Source organism: Oryzias latipes, chromosome 14 (assembly GCF_002234675.1).
Source record: "Oryzias latipes chromosome 14, ASM223467v1".
NCBI classification, from domain to species: domain Eukaryota; kingdom Metazoa; phylum Chordata; class Actinopteri; order Beloniformes; family Adrianichthyidae; genus Oryzias; species Oryzias latipes.
The window spans coordinates 5,796,866-5,818,645 of record NC_019872.2 but is presented as its reverse complement, the minus strand read 5'-3'; the positions used below and the strand labels follow the sequence as shown (position 1 = coordinate 5,818,645).

The window sequence follows — 21,780 nt, the reverse complement described above, 5'->3', positions numbered from 1 at the left end:
TTAAAAATGCCAAGCTTTGCTTCTTATTTTTTGACGAAACTGTAGATTTTTATAGAATTGTATTATTTAGCAGCTCTTTCCTTAAGTAATACTAGTGATAAGTTCCTCCCACTTTTAATTCTCTGTCATTTGAGCCAATTTTCCATTCTAAACATGTGTTATACCCATTTTTAGATTTGGGCTGAAACCATTGCTTCTTTTTTGATGGAGGACACAGTTGTACTGAACAGCTGTAGGAAAGAGGAGAGTTTTTTTTCCTATTCAGAGTTGCATATCTGTCACATATTTTCCGTCTGCAGTAAAGGACAGACACTGCACTAGACATTTCACTATGACCTCAAAAAGTTTCACATTACAATATATCTTAGTGATTGTACATCCATTTAAAGTTTTTTTTGAGTGTTTTTTTTTTTGTTTTCTTCCATAGCTAAACATTAAAACATTCATTTTATATACTGTATTACTGGAAATCATGAAAGTTAGAAAGTCATGTTTATCTAACAAAATCAAAGACCATAGGCTTTGAAACTATCCTCTTGGTTCTTTTTTTGTAACAGTAGAATATTTTTGAGAAAAACAAACTTTAAAAAGAGCAGACTTACAACACACTCTTAATTTGATAGGCTACACATTTGTATTAAAGTTGATGGTGTCAAAGTGAATTTAGACCTAAGACATTAGAATGAGACAAGTTGTGTTCATTTCCATATCAGCTGGAAAAAATGTTAAAAGCTTCCAAAAAAAATGTTTTTTTGCAATCTGAATTGATGTTTTGTTTTTACTTTACCTTGTGCAAGGTTTGGCAGTGCAAATTTAGTAGTAAGCAGTTATGATGCCTTGCTGTTACTAAGCATGTTGCTAAATTGTACACAATAGTTCCTTCATAAATACAGCAACTTACTGTGTGAAAGACAGTAGTTGGATGCCAAAAGATCACCAGTTAGAATATTCCACCAGTAGTGGAATATATGTTCATTTGTCAGTTTTGTAGTTATTTCGTCTGCTTTCTGTCTATCTCTCCCTGATACAGCATCAACTAATTAATGTCGAGTGCATTTAAAAGCTAGTGTTAAGATAACTTCACTCTTCCCTGTTTTGCTATCGCTGTTTACAGAGTCATTGTACGGTTTAAGAGGAGACTCAGTGACTAGGGTGTGTCTACACTCACTGTCAGACATATGGGAACAATTACACTGTGTGGGGTATTGTGTCATCATTGTTTGTCTCAGTCTGGTGTTCTGTCTTTGTGTTTATGCCTTTTTTAAGGTGGTAGTGTGTCATTGTCCAAGTATCTGTCTGCTCAGCAGCTAGGTGCCTGTTGAGCTAAGTACCCCTCAACCCCCTATTTGAAATTCCTTTTTTCTTTTTTGGTCTCTGTTGTGTCGTAAAAAGTAGGCTCTAAAAGTGTATGAACCTTACTCTTTTGCTCGTCTAAACCATGGTTGTTCCAACAAGGATATGCATAATTTCAGCTCATCTGGATAGACAACTAAACAAAACAGAACATTTAAAGATCACTAAGCAAAATCTGGCTCTGACATACCTTTCAAATGTTTACCCAATTATTCATTTCCAAGATGAGGCACCATCTAAGTTCCTAGCAGGGAGTTGGTTCAAGACAACTAAGCTTTGTCACAACTATACCTCCTGGTCAGCATAGCACAGTTTACTAAACCCTCTCCTAATGTACTGGTAACTGATTGATAAAAATAGCACATCTGCGGCAGCAGCAACCCAATGGCTATGTTTTCATTATCTTTGTCTAGGGATGTCATTAACAATTATTTCAGTAGACAATTAGTCAACGATTATTTTTTGATTAGTCGATTAGTCAACGATTATTGCTAACATAAGGTGATCTGCAATTTTTCTAAATAAAACGTGATAGTGCTGGTAATCAGTCCGTGAAGGTTTGCGTCATGTATGGGACATGCTAATGCTTGGCGTATGATGCATTCACAAAAATTCCAATTTTCCATGTATAGTTCTTGAATTTCAATTTCAACTTATAAAGATAAAAAGGTCCCAGGTGAGCTATATGCTTGCACAAAAAAAGACATAATTGACTCACAAGCTCTACGGTTCCTGATCCCTGCACTAAATCATTGTCCAAACGTACCATGGAAATAGTAAGCCAAACATATCTTATCAAAATAAATTTTACTTTTGCAATTAGTGAACAGTAAGATATTCTACAATAATTTTTCCTCCATTAGTTTGCAAAAGTTCCTTAGTTGGTAGTCAGGGTGCAACACCCCAATCATGTCAAGTCCATCCTCTTCAACCACTGACAGAGGTCTCATTCCTTTTAGAAACATGTTAAGGATGCTCCGTGTAAGTATTGCAGCCATTTCTGGTGTGCACTGGCTCCTCCCCAGTCCACAGTGGCCCAGACCAGAATTTCGGGCACCGCTTTGACCCTGCGCATTAAACCCTCTTCGTATTGTAGGTGGCGGATGGGCGCTAGTAATCTGTACATACACAAAAGAAGAAGAATCTTTTCCCTGTTGCTACCTGCTTATCTGGCATCGATTTGGTGTGTCCAACACTGGCTTGATGTGCGTTCATAAAACCGCAAAGAGGGCGGTGTGAATGCATCACATGCTGCCGGTGTGAATGAAGCATGAAACATAAGTTTGCGTCTGTTTTTTTTATGGTTGAGGAAGGGCTGTACCCCCAGCAAAAGTCGCTGTTTTGTTTTGCGATCCCAATGACTTTATGGCTGGTGGTTATTATAATCTTTTAAAATGACACTTTTAAAAAAAGCAACTTGTCGACAATACCAAAATAGTGTTGGCAATTTTTTTATAGTCAGAATAATTGTTTACAGCGCTATCTTAGTCACTACCATCAGCTTGGGCTCTTTTTTCCTTTTTAATGATCTGTTTGTAATTGGGCCTTCCTTGATATTTTTCATTCATTTAAATGTTCATATCTATCAATTTCTGCATATTCCAACCAAATTATAGATGGGCAGTACTTTTATTCATAGCAAATGTTATTGTAAACTTTTTTTAAATTGTCGTGTACTTCTGCCTTGTGCCATGAAGGGATTTAATGCCATAAAAATGTGTTTTTCCAGCATTCATGATTCTCAAAAGACAATACCCAGTATTTTGGTTTCTTCTGCTAAAGTTTATTCATATATATTTTTAAATGTCTTGAAAGCAACTCAGACGCAACAAAATGGCTTTTTTTTCTAAAGAATTACCAAACTCTCAAAGCTACGAAGTAAACAGACTGCAGTCTGATCTAGAATAAAATACTGTGATATAGATTAGTTGAAAAATAGATGGATATTTACAGTCATCATTCCAGTTACAACGGAAATTAAAAGGTCCCGTTTGGTCAGAGGTTCACTAACTAATTAAAAACAAAGTATACATTTATCAAAACAACAATAGATAAGAATGAATATACCTAAAAACATCTTATGACCACGCACACATTATGAATCAATACACAGTCAAATCTTAGATGCCATGATTTTTTTATATACTTCCTTGAATTTTAAGTTTTCAAACTTTGTTGTTTTATTTAAATGTCTGATTCACAGCTTAGCATATGAAGTTTTTAGCAGCTACTTGTGTACATAAATAAACAGTGCTGACGTAATTGCTTTTTTGATTTACATTTTGTGAGAGTTAGGATGTTTGCACCAATTTTGGAAGAAGCTCTTTTTTTTTGTTGATGTTCTGAAATCCGTACGGAGTAGTTTCACATTTCACAGTTGCCATCAGTATCAAACAATTATACATTTGAAACAATGATTCCAAATAAGCTTGGTCAAACTCTCCATAATATTGCCGTAGTTACCCTGCTGAACTGACAACAGCAAACATTTCTGTTGTAGCTCCCGGTCCTAGATTTGAGCTCATATTCAGTTTTCTAGGAATTTATTTAAGGATTAGGCTCTTCGTTTTGAATATGTCTGATACCCAGTTTTTCTCTTTAAACAGCTTTTTTTAAGAACTTGTTTTACAAAAATCCAGCCAGCAAATCTGCATAATAATGTGAAGTGTCACAGCGTATAATTTTTACTCCCTTCATTCAATGCTGACTGCACAGGTGAAAACATATGTCACATAGATCATAAATGGACTAAAATGTTCATCGCAACCTGTAACAGTTGGGCAACAACAGCATGAATGGTTAGATTTTAGCTGTTTGTTTTTTTTTGTCTCAACCCTTAGCCTAAATGTTAAGGACAAAGTAGTACAGCACATATCTTGGTTGGGATATTTCTGTTGGGATTTTTTGGATTGTTTTTGAATTTTACTTCATCAAGTACTATTTATGTCAAATTTTCCTTGTAGTTTTTTGTAAAGAATGTATAGCCGTCCAAGTGTTGTTTTGTTAGTCTCAGAACACACAGAGCACTATGGGATGCCACAAACCATATGTTACAGCATTAAACTGAATCATGAGCAAGGGGAATTTTTTGCATCCCTACTGCATACCAGTATGTTTACATTAAAAATATCAAACAGTTGTTGTGCTAAATTAAAGAAGGATTTAGTATTTATTGTTATATTACATACATTAGACTTAGCATTAGCTAACTGAACAGTTTTTCCTCATTGTTACTTGCTTATTAGCAAATTCAAAAAAGGATTTTTCCAAATTTTTTTGTTGTTGTTTTGTAATGAAAGTTGAGCATTGAACTGAATCATAGGGGAATTAAGTCCATAAAATGATAGAAAAACTATTTGTCAGACAGGAAAAAGAAAGAAAATACGCAAAAGAAAACCTGGATAAATTCGGAGAAATGAGGAATTACTTTTCAGCCTTTAAATAATGGAAAACAAAATGTTCCACTGTCTCAGTGCTGCCCTGCTGCTAACAGTCCTTTAGTTTCCTCAACATGAGGTTGAGAGGAATGCCATGCCATCTGGTCAGAAGGTTTTTAATCACTGGCAGACCCAAACATTGTTGGTCAAATTCCATCTAGGAAATGCTGATTTGTTAGAATCAGCAGTAACTTCCTAACCACCCGCAGCTGTCCAGTTTTATTTTTATTTTTTCCAAAATGTGTTAGTGTGCACAACATGTGTAAATGTACATGCTTTTTCTGCTGGTAACATTTAGTTAAATGTGGACTTACAGATGGAATTGCTGGATAAATTCCCAGTGGAAGGAGGGCAGAAAGACCCAAAACGCCGCATCATTCCATTCCTTCCAGGTGAGTAAACACAGTGTCACTCAAGTGCTTTTAAACACAAACGTATAACATTGTTCTTAACATCAATAGAAATCCAAAAAGTATTGATCATTTGCACACATTTTATAAAACCTTCTATGGTATTTTTTTAATGTTTGGAATTTTTGGTAACTTAATGACAGATTAAGTCCAAATAACACCACTGAATATTTTCTTATTCAAAGTACACAGAAGACATGACAAGGACCACGTGTGCTACTGTTAGTGTTTCTTCCTGGTTTTGCTTTGTTAGTTATTAACTGACAGTGGGCAGCAAGAGCTCACATGCATAACCTTTAAATGATCTGGAGGAAAGCAGATTCATTTGTTTCACTTAATGCAATCACAGAGGATCCAGACATCCTGATTGTAGAATTAACTTTTAGAGAGAAGAAAAACTGTAACATAGTATATTCTTTTAAACAGTTTGAGGTTTGTTTTTGCTTTCTGTTTTGTTGTTTAGTAAAAAAATGAAAATAAAAGAAATTATTATCAATTCTGAATATTAGAGATGCACTACAGCTACATTAGGAGTGATTTCCAATCTCTTTGACCTCATTTAGAACCTCTTTTCTGGTGGAGACATTAGGAAAGATGAGGAAATGGCCAGATGGAAAAGCTTTTAGGACTTGAATTTTTGAAGAGCTTTCATTTTAGGGAATAGTGTAATTTGTTTGGAGTGAGGGATTTTGGTGTATTTGGCTAACTCCTTCACTGTGTTCCTTTTCTTGATAGAAAGAAGTAAAGTCTTACACATAGACTACACCCAGTTTTCCCCCCACCAGGCCTGCGAAGGGTTGGGTGTTGAATTCTTTTTCTATACCCATGCAGGTCTGGAACTCATTCAGAGCTGCAGTAAAAAAAAAAGAAAGACAGAGTAGCACACACTCAGATTTCTTTGATGAACGCTGAGTAGGAGGAAGGGAAGGACATAGAAAAATATTGCCTTCAACACTGTCCCTTTTTACAGCTGTACAGACCTTTACTGATATGCCTAATCTGTATTTAATTCTCATATACTGTATTGTTGCTCCTTTTATTTTATTTATTAAAAAAACATTAAGTACATGCTTTACTATAGGTTTTTGTCATTTTTTATGCCATTTTTATTTTCAGTAGATATTCTACTGAGTTTCAGTTTTAGTAAGATCTCCATTGCATGTAGGAGTCTGACTTTTACTTTTGATATTTGATTCAATTCTTATATTTGGACTATCCTGGTGGACTAACAGCCATCCTTAAAAAGATGCATCGCTAAGACCTGTTTTTGTGCTTCAAAATAAAAATAATAAAGTTACAGATTCCTCTGATGATTTCATGAACCCTCCTGAAGGTTTGTAATTCAAACCTCATCAAATTATTATTTTACAGCCTAAATATAGATTGACACTAATCTTACTTAACACCAACGTCGTTCTTTCCTTTTTCATATTTTTTTCAAGGCTGTAGCATGTTAGCTTTTCCTTGGAAAGTCCACTACCTTATAATAATAATAATGAATTGGATTCATCTGCGCTTTTCAAGACACCCAAAGCGCTTACATTGTGTCCATTATTCATTCACTCCTCATTCATACTTGGTGACGGTAAGCTACTGTTGTAGCTGTGGCTACTGTTGTAGCCACAGCTGCCCTGTGGCCAGGGCAGCTGTGGCTACACACTGGCCACACCTGACAGAGGTGTGGCCAGTTCACGCCTACGGCCCCTCTGACCATCACCGGGTCATTCATGCACATTCACACACCAGTGGAGCCACACTGGAGGCAAGGAGGGTGAAGTGTCTTGCCCAAGGACACAACGACAATTGGCTGGGGGGAGCGGGGATCGAACCGCCAACCCTTCGGTCATTGGACGACCCGCTCAACCGCCTGAGCCACTGCCGCCCACCTTAGATAGTATTAACCCTTTAATATTCTTTTGACTACTGTAACTCTTCAAACATTTATGCAATAAACCTAGCTGGTCTTGTCAGAATCAGCTGATTCCCGTTGATTGTGTAAACGGTCAAAGAGTTAAGGTATGTCAAAGAGGGCGTTATTAAGGTGTCGCTGGCAATATCTCTGTGTTTAAGGTTTTTTTTCCAAACACCTTGCGTCCTGTTTCCTGCTTTAAAACTAATTAGTTGTATTCAGTCATCATTTCATGAGAAATTACACATCTCAGCATTCCAAGACAGTCTGGTAATGTGCCCTCAACATGACTGCACTGATGATTGGACAATTCTCCTCTAATGCCACATTTCCCATTTTTCATGAGTATAAGACATAGTGTGACATTTTCTCATCCCAATGTGAAACACACCACATCGCCACCATTTATGTGGTCAAATAAATCCACTTCAAGTTAAATCATGTGTTTCATGAACAAAAACACCCGACAAGGATGCAAAAAATCTTTGGGAAACATGAGTGTTCAAACCACATGGGTTGGGTCAAGAACTCGGGAGAGGAAAGAATCACCAAGTCAATGTTTAGAAAAGACTGTAATGGCATTACAGTTCAATACTTTGCTGACAAATACAATAATTGTGACATAAATCCTGTCTTAGACTTACATTGCATGTTACCATCATTCATCTGCTTTATTTCCTTTTGACAATGCCGCATACAGAAAAAGTGCTTTCTTTAACCGAAAGGTCACCAATCAGATTTGATGGCTGCTGGTTTTCAAATGTTCATGTACTAGTGCTACATTTTTTTAAGTTTGTTTACCATCATTATGATTTAGTCTAAACATCATAGGACTGCAAATTCTTCTAGAGGCATTGCCTGCAGATTAGCCTTTTGAGATAAACCATGCTCAAGGTGGAATGTGGGTCAGGCTGTCAACAGGCCCCTTGGTGATAGCAGATCATTGTCTCCCAGAAGTAGACAAAGACTGTCATTTTCTCAGAGATTTTTTGTTGCTGGAACTTGAAACTGTAAAAGAAGTTTTTTTTTTTCTTTGCTTAAACTTCTTAATTTGGCAGGAGACTTTTCTGCCTAGGAAAGCAGGAGTCACAGCATGATGAAAAGGTCAAGTATAATTCTGTGGAGCTGAATAGCGAGCTTTCTCCTGACGGGATCTCAGTTAAGGGCAACAGAACCAGAATTATTTAAAAAATCAGAAAGACCTCGTTTCTAAAGCTTCATTTAGATCATAGACATCTTCACTCTGCAGGAGGGAGAGAGAGATAACTGTCTATTTATTTTAATGAGACGTACCAGTCTCAAACCTATAATACACAGGAAATCAAGCTGCGTCTGCTCTTTTGCAAACCTGCCCAATAACCCAGTCATTACATCCACCAAAATTACTATTCAATACTCCTAACCTGCCGATTTATAATGTAGTGAAACCAGTTAAGGTGCATTATTTTATACAAAATGTCAAGTCCAAGAGTTATTCTTCATTCATGTAGTCAGTTTAAGACTTGGTGATTTGACACAGGCTTAGTCTTGAGTTTATTTGAAATTTAAAAAAAATTTTTCAGGGATGTGGATTATACCAAATGATACATTCCAGACCAAATACAAAGCAGAGATTTGAAACATGTTTGTGTTCTTGATTGTGTTCTTCAAGGCAACTTGACTTGAAAGGTCGATCTGGAAGAGGTTTTGCTGCTAGTTCGTATTAGTTTCTTCAGTTCAGAACTTAAGGATCTCAAAACTCTTTACCTGCCAAATTAAAAAGTTAAAAAGAATAGTAATATGAGCTACTCAATTTTTAGGATGAAAAGCACTCAAGTAACTTCTTACGTTCTGAACTGAAGAAGCTACATAGATAAGCAACAACAAATTACTTAGGTTAATCTTTAAAGCCCATTTAAAAGATAAAGATTTAAAGAACAAAATGAAAACACGTCCTGGGAGGCTGAGGTTTACCCCACTGTAAATGTTGTGCCTTATTTTGAAATAAGTGAATATTCTCTTTTAGAACGGATTAAACAAGAGTTCCTCGTCTGTCCTTGCAGGTTATGAATACTTGAGAAAAATGACCCAAACCTTAAATATAAATTTCGTTTTTGATCTTACAAAACTATATTAAAACGTCATTCTAATCTGCTTTTAACCTTTTTTCTTCTTTTTTGTCTTGCTTTCCTCTTCTGGGATAAACCCTCTCTGTTTGGCTTTTCCCTTCATTTTCTGCTAGCTGAGATTTGCCTTAAAGTCTAGCCTGCTTTAGCCATGGCTCCAGGGCAGAGACAGTCCCTCCCTCCTCCCTGCCCAAACAAGCTCTTTTCATCGGCTGCATCCGTAAGCTGCCATGCATACAAAGTGGGTACTGTTGAGTAAATGCTTTTCTCTTGACCTTAGACTGCTTCGGGAAACCTTCAAGAGCGCTCTCAGTTTGAGAAGTGATGAAGGGAAGAGGGGCAGACAAGAAAGGAAGAGAGAAGTTGGCATTTGAGGCGCTGACCTTCAAATCTCTTTTGCTTTCTAGAGCTGTCCAGACAGTTTATCCTTTTGGCTGGTCTGTCAAGCTTTAGCCAACACTTCAGAGATGTCTTCTCTCTTTTTTATACAGTGGACCTCCCTTTTCTAGTCACACATCTCTTCATCTTTTCAAAATTCTTTGAGGGGAAAAAAGTCTAGTATCAGAATGTGCATCTGAACTTAGACCCTTTTTAAGGAAAGCAAACAGGTTCACCACCAAAACACGTCAGTCAGGCTGTTTGCTCTTTTCCGAGTTATTAATATTGATTTTAATCATCAGTAAAACAACATAAACATGACCTTTTTGTCTTTTTTGCTTTATCTTGTTTTTCCCTGTTTTACATTGACAATTTTATGACAAACGTTTCATTTATCACTTGTGCTATCCTATGGGGTCAAGATGACCATTGAGTGTTCTCCCTACCATGACAAAGATAGTTAAAGTTGGAGAGGATTTCATGTAATCCATTGAAACCTGAAGATCACAAATCATTGAAGAAAAAAGTTCAGCGCACTGTCTAGTGGGTCTAGATCAGTGTTTTTCAACCTTTTCTGAGCCACGGCACACTTTAACCTTAAAAAGAAAATCCCGCGGCACACCAGCATCCAAAAATTTAAAAAAAGAAGGAGAAACTCATAGTCTGTATTGATCTACAGCCCCTCCACAATCTCACATGCATTTTTGAGATTATTGTTGCAGAAAAAGCTGGAAACTGCAGCTGTTTTTTTCTCTAAAAGATTCAATAAAAGTTAAGTTAGAAGATTTAAAAATAGTTTGATGTGTGTTCGTTGGTTTCAAGACGTTTAACGACAGATCTCCTTGTGCCCTGTCACTCTCACAACCCAATGCATCATGGGAGATGTAGTGCATAAAACGGCCGGAGATCGGTTTTCGGAACTTCATTGTTTTGTTCACTTGTTCCACGGTCTGATACCGGATTCTGTGGAAAGCTACAGCGCAAAAGACGAGCTTTAGCTGGTATTTTTGTTAGAACTGAGCGACTTTACGAGCTAAATCGGGACAAGGAAGTGAAGACTTTAAGCACTTCTGATTGGTCAGACTGATGACATGTGATTAAGCCCCTCAAGAATGATTGGTGGAGACAGTCAAAGGGACGGGACTTTTCCCAAATACAGCCGGAGCTGCAGCTGAATCGCGGTACGGTCATTCTTATCAAAATGTCTTTAATAAAATAAAATAAACGCAAAGAAAAAGTATTTTACGATCTTTTATATTCCTAACTCCTCAGTGTTTTATCAGGGCCTGTTTGGATGAACACAGAGCTGAAATCCTGGAGATGGGAAATGTTTTTAGATCAGATAATGAGGGCAATTTCCCACGGCACACTTGACCATCTCCCACGGCACACTAGTGTGCCGCGGCACACTGGTTGAAAAACACTGGTCTAGATGACCCAACTCCCAATGTCAAAATCCCTAGGATAGCACAAGGGTTAAACTATTATTAGGGAATACTACCTATCCCCTAAAAGAAAAACATTATGGCATTCCTGCCTGTCATCAACAGATTTATCTTTATCTGTGGCAAAGCCGTGTTTATGAAGCTGAAATTAGTGTATTTGAAGAAATGGCAAAAAACCAACTAACATTGATAATCAGACAGAAAATCATAGCGCTGAAAAATGAAGGGCTTGCTTGCAGAGAATTTGCAAAGAAAGTCAAGATGTCAGTGAGTAGTTTCAATTACCAACAGACGCTCAGAAACTTGAGGAAACTCTAACAGGAAGAGGTCTGGCAGACCCAAAATAACACATGGTTCAGGAGAACTGTTTGCATCACCTAACAGTTTGTTTTCTGCCCACATAGATAAAACTGTTTAAAACCTCAATTATATCAAAATTTTAGATTGCTGGTAGAAAGGTACTATCTACATGCCCTCATTATGTTTTTTGGTTGCCATTTGACATGAATTCACTTGTTTGTTTTTTAATAACATAGTCTGAAAGCATGACCTAACCACTTGAAGAAACTTAGAAGTGATGGCAATGAGTTAAAAGCGTAACACTGCTGCTGTTGTCTTACCCTCTTAGTGACATGATTTCCTGTGGTTGGGGCTCTTTTTTGTCAACTGTACTGACTCAACTAGATAAGTTAAATCAGATTAGGTTTGTTTTGATTAAATTTAAAGGTAAGGTCTTTGTGTGCTGGTGGTCTGGTTTGTGGTCTGTTTTTATTGAAAATATATTCAGTCAGCAGTCCAAACTTCTTCTTGCATTCCCATTAATCTCCAAAGCTGACTATAAATAAGTAACAGCCAATAAATAGTTGATATTTTAATCAGGGTTTTAATGTTTATCAATGGTTACTCCATATCTCTGTGGCTAACACCAACATATTTGTAGTTTTGAGTTGTAGATGAAAAGTAACACAGACAATGACTTCTTTTCAGAGTTGTTTTCACGGTTTGATGGTTCAGCATTATCTGCTCTGAGACATTTTCAAGTTTCAGCTAGTCTGCAGTTTTCTCCTTAAGAAAACACCATTGCTTCTTGATGGTGAGATTCAGTAACTTCTAAAAAACAATCCTATTCTACTTTAAAGATCTTATTGCAGACTGTTTTTTTATATATTTGTGTGTGTTCAGTTTGGGTGAGTTTTATGAATTTGGGGAAACTTCTGTAGTCTTACTCAGGCACAACATAGGAGTTGCCAACTGAAGTCACATTTTTTTTAAGGTCTGACTATGGCTATTCGTGTTGTTATGACAAGCCATCTTGTCTAAGCATTTAATTATGTATGTATAGTTTGCAATTCCAAAATAATGTATTAATCGCTTACATTTTTTAAATAGCTTTTTGGTTACTTCATTGTGCTCTCATTGTTATTTATGACATAACTGTATTGTGTTTGCATGCTAATTAAAGAACTGTGTTTTGTAAAATCCATTGTGTTCTTACACATCTCATTGTTTTCTTACACCTCCTCAGCATCAGTGTGTACAGGCAAATTATACTGATATCTTAAATGGGTTGAGTTTGGCTTGTCTTTTGTTTTTTTTCAAAGTCAACATTTCCTGTTTTGTTTCAGGGAAGATTCTGTTCAGACGGAGCCATATAAGAGATGTGGCAATGAAGAGGCTGAGGCCCATCAACGAATATTGCCGGGTAAGTCTGCTGACTGATTTAAGCATCATATTCGTATTCATTTTAAGTGTTTCTTGAAATAAATGTCAAGGAAAATATTTCTTTATAGTTGATGTGTGACAAGTAGAACAACAGGCATTTCAATAAGTTTGATGAGGGTCGACTCACATTGGATAGACCACTGGGTCAGGGCAGCTTCAAAACTACAGCTCTTCTGGAGTGTTTCCAATCTGCCATGCTCACGTCTAATAAAATGTGATCTCTGGAAGGAACAAAAATTGACATGTTATTGTAATTCCTGTGGAAAACCAGCAACAAATCATTGGTGGCCAAAGGACAAAGGTTGGCTTAGCTAGTGCAGCTCACAGTGCAGAAAGGTTTGTGTTGGATTTAATAAAAATCTCATAGTTTGTGGAGGGTACGTGAATTTGGGGCACTGACTGCTTTTGGACCAATGAAAGAGTTAAAAAATGGAAAGTTAGCTTCAAAGCTGGAACATGGGGCAAAAGAAGAGAGTGGCCCAGTCCAATGCCTGTTTCTTTGTGGGGTTTTTGTTCCCAATAGTTATCTGGATTACCTGGTAGACACATGGGGCGATTACTGACCATGAGGAGAAGACGAGCCTGTCGTGACTGTTTGAATAAATTGTTTACTGGGAAACCTTGGGTTCAGCCATCGCCATGGAGAATACTTTGATATTTACCCCATATCAAGCATTCTTGTACACTAAATAGTAGTGATGGGTATGAAGCCTTGTGAAGCGTTTCGGCACATTGCCCAAACTGTATTGATACTGTGTCACAGTGCAGGCAACAAGTTAAGAAACTCCACTAATATACTGATTAAATAAACTAGTGTGAACACAATATTTGTCATTGTAGATGTGGCTTCCTCATTCCCATGTCTCGCTCTATAACGATGCAAAACCTGCCCAAAGCAAATTTTCTCCACAATATCAAAATCAAAACCCCCCCAATTGGGCGGAAAACCGCAGAATCTGGCAACACTGCTGGTAGATGCGCTTCCTTGTTTGGCTCCTCTGTGACACATCGACACATAGGCTGTATTGGTCACATGAATTTTCCTGATGCGATATGCGCACCGACACAGGGTTTCACTTCATGAGCTTAACACTTGAGCCGACGCATCAGTGTTACCGGACCCATCACTACTAAATAGCAATTTATTTGGAACAGATTTTAAAATATGTTAAAGGCTTGCAGTACCACACATTCTCATTAGTTGCTAAAACACAATCATAAAATATCTTTTCAATGAAAGATGATGCACAATGGTGTTTGCCAACAGTCCCTGAGGGCTCAAAAAACAGGTTGCTGATCTTGAGAAGGTTAAATAATGACTGCATGAAAATGTCCTCCACCCTCAGACTTTTTATCTGCAGGTACTTTTATGATCATAATATGAAACTGACAGCAAATCTTTATTGTAGCCTGCAATCACCAAAGTCAACAGTTGGGTGGTACCAAGTAGACTTATTTAGGATACCTTTTCCAAGCCTTTTAAAACAGTAATACTATTAAGATGATCCTGGACAGTGAAATATTATTCTGGACAACAAAACTGAGCACAAAACACGGATGCATCTTAATGTTTATGAATGAGTACGGAAACATGAATAGTTTAGGAAGCACAGCAACACGGTTAAATCTGGCCTCCTGATTTTATAGCTTCTTAACTGGAATGAGTTTTTGATGTGCTGGACATGGACGTTTGATTAATGGAGACCCATTAAACTGTTAACGGGGCTAAAAAAAAAATTGATATGTAGTCTAGTGGGGTCAGTACCTGATTAAGGCTGTTTTGTCAGGAAAAGGTGGAATATTACCACTGATTATAGGGTTATATCTGCTCTGTATATCATTCATATTACATGGTAGTGAAAGCTTGGATGAAAAAAATGTGGAATCAATTAGCAAGACTCCTAGGTAAACTGGTTTTTGGTTTTAGACAAAAAAAACTTGTTAGAAAGATGTACAGTTATAAATATACTGTAGCTTTTTCTTTATTTTGGACAGCTGACAAACCCTTGACTTTTGTATTCCACCCAAATGAGTTTGAATACAATTTTTGGTATTATTGTTGGGATTTTTTTGTTCTAACCTTATATTTGGAAACCAGCAAGAGAAAGGGGATTTAAAGCTTGAATTAAAGGGTGTTAAATTTAATTGATGGGTGTGTTTAAGTGTAAGCATAACTTTTAATTACCAGTCTGTGATTTGTGACTCAGAAAATTCTTTGAAAATTCTGAAAAAAGTCAAACTTCTGCATTTTAAGACTCATTGCCTTTAACTAGAGAGAATAATCACATAATCAGGTAAAGGTGTTGGATGTAACTTAAAATGTTATTGCATCACTGAAGCAGTAGTACATCCATTAAAGAACTAACTACAATCAATTATCAGCTAAATTAACACATAACAATTCCCCACAAACCCAATGAATTTTGATAAAACAAAATGTCTCTCAAAAATTTCAAATATGTATAGTTCATAAGCTCACCTTTATGGTAATCAAGTATCTATGACAGTTTCGTCTAGCCTGAAACTGTTTCCCCTCAGAACTGCTATGGAGGGTTCTGCTCTATGTTTTGCTGTGGTGGTTACAATCAGCACAGTTGAGGTAAAGACATAAAAACATACCAGTGCTTAGCTTGCTCCAGTCAGCATCCACACAACACAAATGCTGGCTTTTAGTACATTTTTTAGACTTGCCCAAAAAAACATTTGTATCTTGCACTTTTCTAATGAAAAATAAGATGAATTGGTTTGTAAGCGGTAACATTAATTCTTTTTTTTTTTTTTACTTTGACTAAAATGAACTCAATAATATTTAAACTACTTGTTTATAAGATGGTCATCTTGAGATGAAATGAGTTGTTTAGGTTTTTGTTAGTGTAAAGTCTGTTTTGCTCGTAAGGATACTGTTTTAGAAATCTATAATAAACTGTTATGTTATATTTCTTTTTTATTCCTCTTAGTTTAGCTTTTGGAATAATACAAATAAAAAGAGAGAGAAAAGAAAAGGCGTTCTCACATATTACCACATGTATTCAGGTAAAACCCAATGTTTTTCTTCTGGAACAGCTGAGTCAGCCCTTGTGCTTTACAGCTGAGGCTGTGTCCTGACTCATATGGAATTTCCTTGGTTGAGCAGTCCTTCAACATTTTTATTCATGTTGGGAAACTCTTGTATAAAAGAAATAAGGGGGGAAAAGCAGGGATTGTTTGCTTTACCCAAACGTGTAAATGCTGAGATGGTACCACTAGGTTAGTAACACAATGCAATAAAATGTAAGACAGTAATTATGTCAAGAGTGTGATACTGTAGCTGTTGCATTGTGCATTAAAAAATAATAGCTGCTAAAGAAAAAAAGGCATAAAGTCATTAGACAATAAAAATTGAAATTATATTTCTTTGTGGAGCCTTTTTTTCACTTTAATTTTTCTTTGTAAACGATCAAACACGTAGGAACACATGGAACTAGATTTTCAGTACAGATGCTGTTACTGGATCCAGCTATGATGCCGTCCCTGATTAGGAGCAAATCAGCCTTATTTTGTGCACCCCCCCCCCCCCACCCACACACACACACACACACACACACAAAACATGCAGACATAATTACCTTAATGCCCCCTTTGAACTGCCTTAGCAGAGAACATCTATAAAGTCCATTTGATGTAATTCACCCTGAGCCTCCCTCTTGTCTCTTCCCTGTGGAGAATTGTAATGAGGGTAGAGACTACAGGCTGTCACAAGGAGTGAAATAAATCTAAAGAGTGGACACCAGGATGACCCGCCTCTCTTTAGGCACAACCTTCTGGTTGGCAGCACTTAAGGATGGTGATACCCTTTGGTGACACACACACAAACTCACACTCTCACACTCACACTCACTCACCTTCCCATTCATTTGAATGAGAAGGTGTGTCCAAACATTTGGTCTGTACTGTATGTGTGTGTAAGTGCGTGTGCGTGCATGTCTGTGTGTGCGTGCGTGTAGTGCTTTACACATCTCAGTTCTGTTGCTTTTTTGCTGAAGCACAGCCAAGCCCCCGACGTCATCATAGCTATGACGACATCAATTCGGGACATACAACAAGGACATCTGGGGACATCATCTTTGGAATGTCTGTCAAAGTGTGACAGACTTTGAGAGAGAATGACTGTGCTCAGTGAAAGGACAAAACACAAAACTGGAACACTTAGGAGTATTAAAATTCGAGGTAGAGTCCAAGAGAAGATGCTTGATGGATGGCAGAAAGCTTTGCTTGCCAAGCAAATGGAGGAGTGGCCTAGCTTCATTGAGAGTAAGAAATAGACTTCACTGGGTCACTTTTGGCAGGTATTTTGACTTTTTCCCCAACATATGTTTTGGATATAAAAAACAAGGAAAAAAATAAAAAAGGAAAAAAAGTGCACTAACTGTATTTGTGTACCTGTAGATGTAAATGTAAATTATGTAAATTATCTTGTAAATAACAAACTGAAAGTGTCTGTTTCAATTTTATATTAAGGTTTTGTTTTAAACATTTGTTTTTAAATTCTGCTCTAAGAATTAAAAAAAGGAAGACAAGTAAACAAGACTTAAACTTGACCTGGAACACAAATTAATATGATTAAGAAACTGTGAAAAATACATTTTATGAATACACTGAGGGGTTTTTAAAAAATGGCTACTTTTGAGAAAATATGTTTTGATAGGTAGAATATTTGCTAGTTCCTTTATACAATTAAAGAAAAAAATCAACTAAAAGCCTTTGTACCTGTCATGGTTTTGATATCTTTTAGACCAAAACAATCTAATTATAACTATTAAGTTTGTTTAAAAACAGTCCAATAAATTAAGTTTCTCTTCACATCGTGAAGATTTTCTTCCTTGTAACAGTTCTGAATAACATTTTTAACATAGAAACACATCCTGTAAATGCATTTCACATTAGTTACATTTACTTAACCTGATCAGATTAGCACCAACTCAAAACTAAAGTATTGACTTAGGAGCGATAACTTTTAGAGCACTTAAGTGTTCAGTTAAGCACAACACAAAATGCTTCAAGTAATGCTATCCAAAGGTAACATCTCTTCACTCAAAGTCTCCAGTAAATGGCGTATACATGTATATGGCTTTCTACCTTCCTCAAAGAATGCTTTACAGTCACAAACCCATTCACACACACATTACCAATATCAGCTTACCAAACAGAGTCAGGGGACTGGTTTCAAAAATGATAATTGTAAGCTTCTCCTCATAGTTCACTTTAAAAAAAATCCTCGAACAACATGTAATCTTGTTGTTCAAGAATGAGGAATAACAAGGGATTCATAAATCTTTCAGGCTTCTATTAGTTGTCAACTAGTAAATGCATGATCTCTACACCATTTTGAGACAGGATATGCCTGATTTTATCGTATGTGAAAAAAAGCAGTTTGTAAAAATTAGATGTATGTGAGTCAACAAATTTGGTTTACTCCATGTGCTTAATTGACTGCCCGTTTGTGTGACTAATGAAGTTTCTTGCCCTATTTTGTGTCTGTAGGCTCTAATTCAGCTGCCAGTCTACATTTCTCAGTGTGAGGAGGTCAGAATATTCTTCGAGACCAGACCCGAGGACCTCAACCCCCCGAAAGAGTAAGCACAATGCTACGCAAGACCATGCATGCACACAATTCTCCAGACTACAAACGAAATGGTTCATAAAAGTGACTTTGTATCCTGACTCGTCTTTTTTTTTTCTTTCCTGATTCTTGTCATGTCAAATCTTGCCAGGATTTACGATCAAATTTTGGTTCTAATGAGCATTCATTATTTGTGCTTTTATAATTTTACACAGTTTCCTTTTGCTTTGGGAAGCAGAATTATTGTTAATGGTTCCTTTTTTTAAACTGCTGAGGTAGCATTTTTGCGTGTAGCTGCAAACAGCGAAGTTGCTCTGAACAGTTACAGGCTTGCTCTTGGGTCTTGTGTTTAAAATGTATTCAACACATTAATGTCATGCTCAGGATTTACAAGAAAGATTTCTCAAAACTAAACTGTTAGTGGGGATGAAGTACCAGCCTCCAATACAATTAGATAAATGCTGACATGATTTCATACACAAGCATGATCTTCAAACAAGTTGTTAAGGTTAAGGGTCTTTTTTTACTAGCGGCTGTCAGCTGTGTCATTACCCCCTGTTAGTTACCACATATCAAGATGTTGAGTTGCTAATCAGTAAGCATTAAAATGACTGGAGAATTTACAGGACCTCGTTGGAACACCAATTCAAATTTGCTATGAGGAGTTGGTCTGCTAGTCTATACTTTGGTTCTAAGATGAGGATTTAGAAACTACTACTGTACTTTTCACATTGTCAATCAGTGTTGTAATGATTAATCAAGTAATCAATATATACATTTCTATTCCAAATCGATCTGTATCAAATTAATCTGAAGCAAGTTGTTAATCAAATCAAATTGAATTGACTCATATTGTTAAAAAATAGTTTCACAGCTAAATAAATCCATAATAGATGTTGGAAAATACCATCTGGATTGAGACTAGGTAGGTTTATTTCACTATAACATAAACATGACCAAGTGCCATCACAGTGGACAACACACATGATGGCAGCAAAACAAACCATTATTATTTTCCAGTGTGTCTAAATAATTTTGAATTTTGCAAAGACGTGTGACAGTGTGGAAGAATGTTCTAATTATCTTTCGTTTGTATTATTTTAATGTAGAAAAACAACAGTGGGATAAACTTTATGAAACTAAAATGTTAATGGATTTGCCATTAATTCTTGTTTAGTTGTTTGTTTGTTTGTAAACATATCTAATTTACAATTGATTATCTTGAAAGAAATACCAGGAATCTGGAAAACTTCACCTTCACTGTTCAGATGATCAAATCGGATCACTCAAAAAGAACCAATATCCACTATGATTCGATCAGCAACCACAAATTATGATATGAATCAAATTAATAAAAAGGAAAATGAATCTTTACACCCCTATTGTCAATATATTTGCATCAAATGTCTTTTTTTTAACATCCCAAAGATTTGAAGACGTCATATTTGATTGATTACTATGTTATCAGAAGCATTGACTTTGGGGATCTGCTCTGCAGACCCTGACTGCACACATGCACAAACACCCCTCCATCAGCTTGACTGATGGAGATCCAGGTTTCTCTGCCATCGTGCCCACTCTATCCTGAACCAAAGACTTGTGGTCATAAAATGTAGCTAGCCTGACTTTAGTGAGTACATATTTGGCTGGCAGCCAGAACTATATGCAATCCCTGTGGTACTGATAGTGAATTGGAGGAGGTGTCTCTCTTAGAGTTGACCAATCACAGAAGACTGGGCTTCTAAATTATGATATATTGCCATACATTAAATAAAAAGAAGTAACCAACAAAAAGATTTAAGGGCACTAGGAACTATTATTTTTCCTATCTATTGCACAGACGTCTTACATTTTGGGTTTTTGCATTTGTTCATCTGTATCAGTTTATTTTAATGACTACAACTAGACATACAACTGTAAAACACCAAAATTGTGTGTACCATTCCAGTTAGGCAATACAAAAGAAAGAGGCACAACCCCAACCACAAACTTTCTAGTACTCAAATGTCATTCAGTGTTTTTTGTTGTTGCTCACTCACCTTTCTGTGCCCAACTTGCCCAAGTTGAAAAAACTTTGTCACTTAAGAGGGATAAATATAGAAAAGACCTTGGTTTGTCTTTATTGAAATTGAATTACTGCTTTCTATTAGCAGAGTCTGTTGTTTGGCTAACTGACAACAAGCCTTGTGTTCAGACACAGCAGCCAAGATTTATCATGGTCTATAAATCTGCCACACGGAGAGGATATTTTCCAGCCTTTTCTTTCAGAGAACTTAGGTGGGAAGCAGAAAAAGATCAAAAGGATTAAAAAAAAGAGTGAGAAAAAGAATGGGTCCTGGAATGAGACATGTAAAGGAAAAGTCAACAGTTTTATGGATTATAAAAGGAAAATGGATGTAGATAGTAGCCCAAAACTGAATATGATTGATGAGAAGACAGATCAGGCTGAACTACTTCACACAGCTTGCATTAAAAAGGGGATGAGAGTTTATGAGATTTTATTTTTTTATTTGACAAAGCAGCTGCTAACCACAAATGTTCTTACTACACCCAGTGAGAGGATGGCTATACTTTTACCTTAACCAGTAACCATATTGATATTAGCAAAGATCCTTGTTATTTCTACTGGCATAATCATTAGAAAAAATAAGGTTAGGTTGGCTTGCCTTCATGTTTCTTTTTATATTATACTTAGTGGGAACTCTTGTGTGTACAAGTGCATGTAGACCTTAGTCTAGACTCTAGACAGTCGCAATTTCTTCCGATCAAACTCTACTTCATGAGACTGAGAGCATTAGCATGGATGCAGGGAAACAGACAAGGAGCAGCTGCCAAGAAAAAAAACACCAGGGCAGATAAGGCAAAAGCTTAGCCATGGAAGATAGGAGAAGTAAAAAAAAATAAAAAAGGTGCCGATGCAAGGCTGTTAAGTTGAGGAACTGTAAGGGAATGCAAATGAAGAAGTACAAAGAGTGTGAGAGAAATCCTTGAATTGTCTCTTCTCAGGATTTTTTTTTTTTACCATCTGGATGTTGAATACGCTCCTGACTGCTGCTTTAGAGGGTTGGTTTAAATATCTGTCTTATACATCTACCAGAACGACACAGCAGATGTTGCACTGAATTTAGCATTTGTGTTCAAAATTTACTGTTAAAATATTTAAAGTTATCTTGTACATAAAAACTGGATTAATGGACCAAGTCAAATCCTGATTTTAGGTTTATTAGGTTAAGATATTTCAACTTTTTTTCTTTATTCTTGGTAGAACTACAGCTTACAGTGTGTCTGATTGATTTTATGTCTTTGATATTAATTTAAAAAATTGAGTGTTTAATGTTCTGGGCATTAAGAGGATGTTTCTTTTCCCAACAGGGAACTGATGGTGAAGAAGAAACCAGGTAGGGAAGATCTTGTAATATTGT

General features: G+C 36.5%; 1 protein-coding gene across 8 annotated transcripts in view; it reads left to right on the top strand.

The window, feature by feature from the left end:
• The window catches only part of sh3pxd2b (SH3 and PX domains 2B), a 43,363-nt gene that overhangs the window by 6,957 nt on the left and 14,626 nt on the right, over positions 1 to 21,780 (top strand). For all 8 annotated transcript variants that reach the window (XM_023962838.1, XM_023962842.1, XM_023962837.1 and 5 more), the window contains 4 exons: positions 5,107 to 5,182; positions 12,663 to 12,739; positions 18,280 to 18,371; positions 21,731 to 21,756. In XM_023962838.1, coding sequence (XP_023818606.1) covers positions 5,107 to 5,182; positions 12,663 to 12,739; positions 18,280 to 18,371; positions 21,731 to 21,756 — 271 coding nt within the window. The remainder of the gene's footprint in view (positions 1 to 5,106; positions 5,183 to 12,662; positions 12,740 to 18,279; positions 18,372 to 21,730; positions 21,757 to 21,780) is intronic.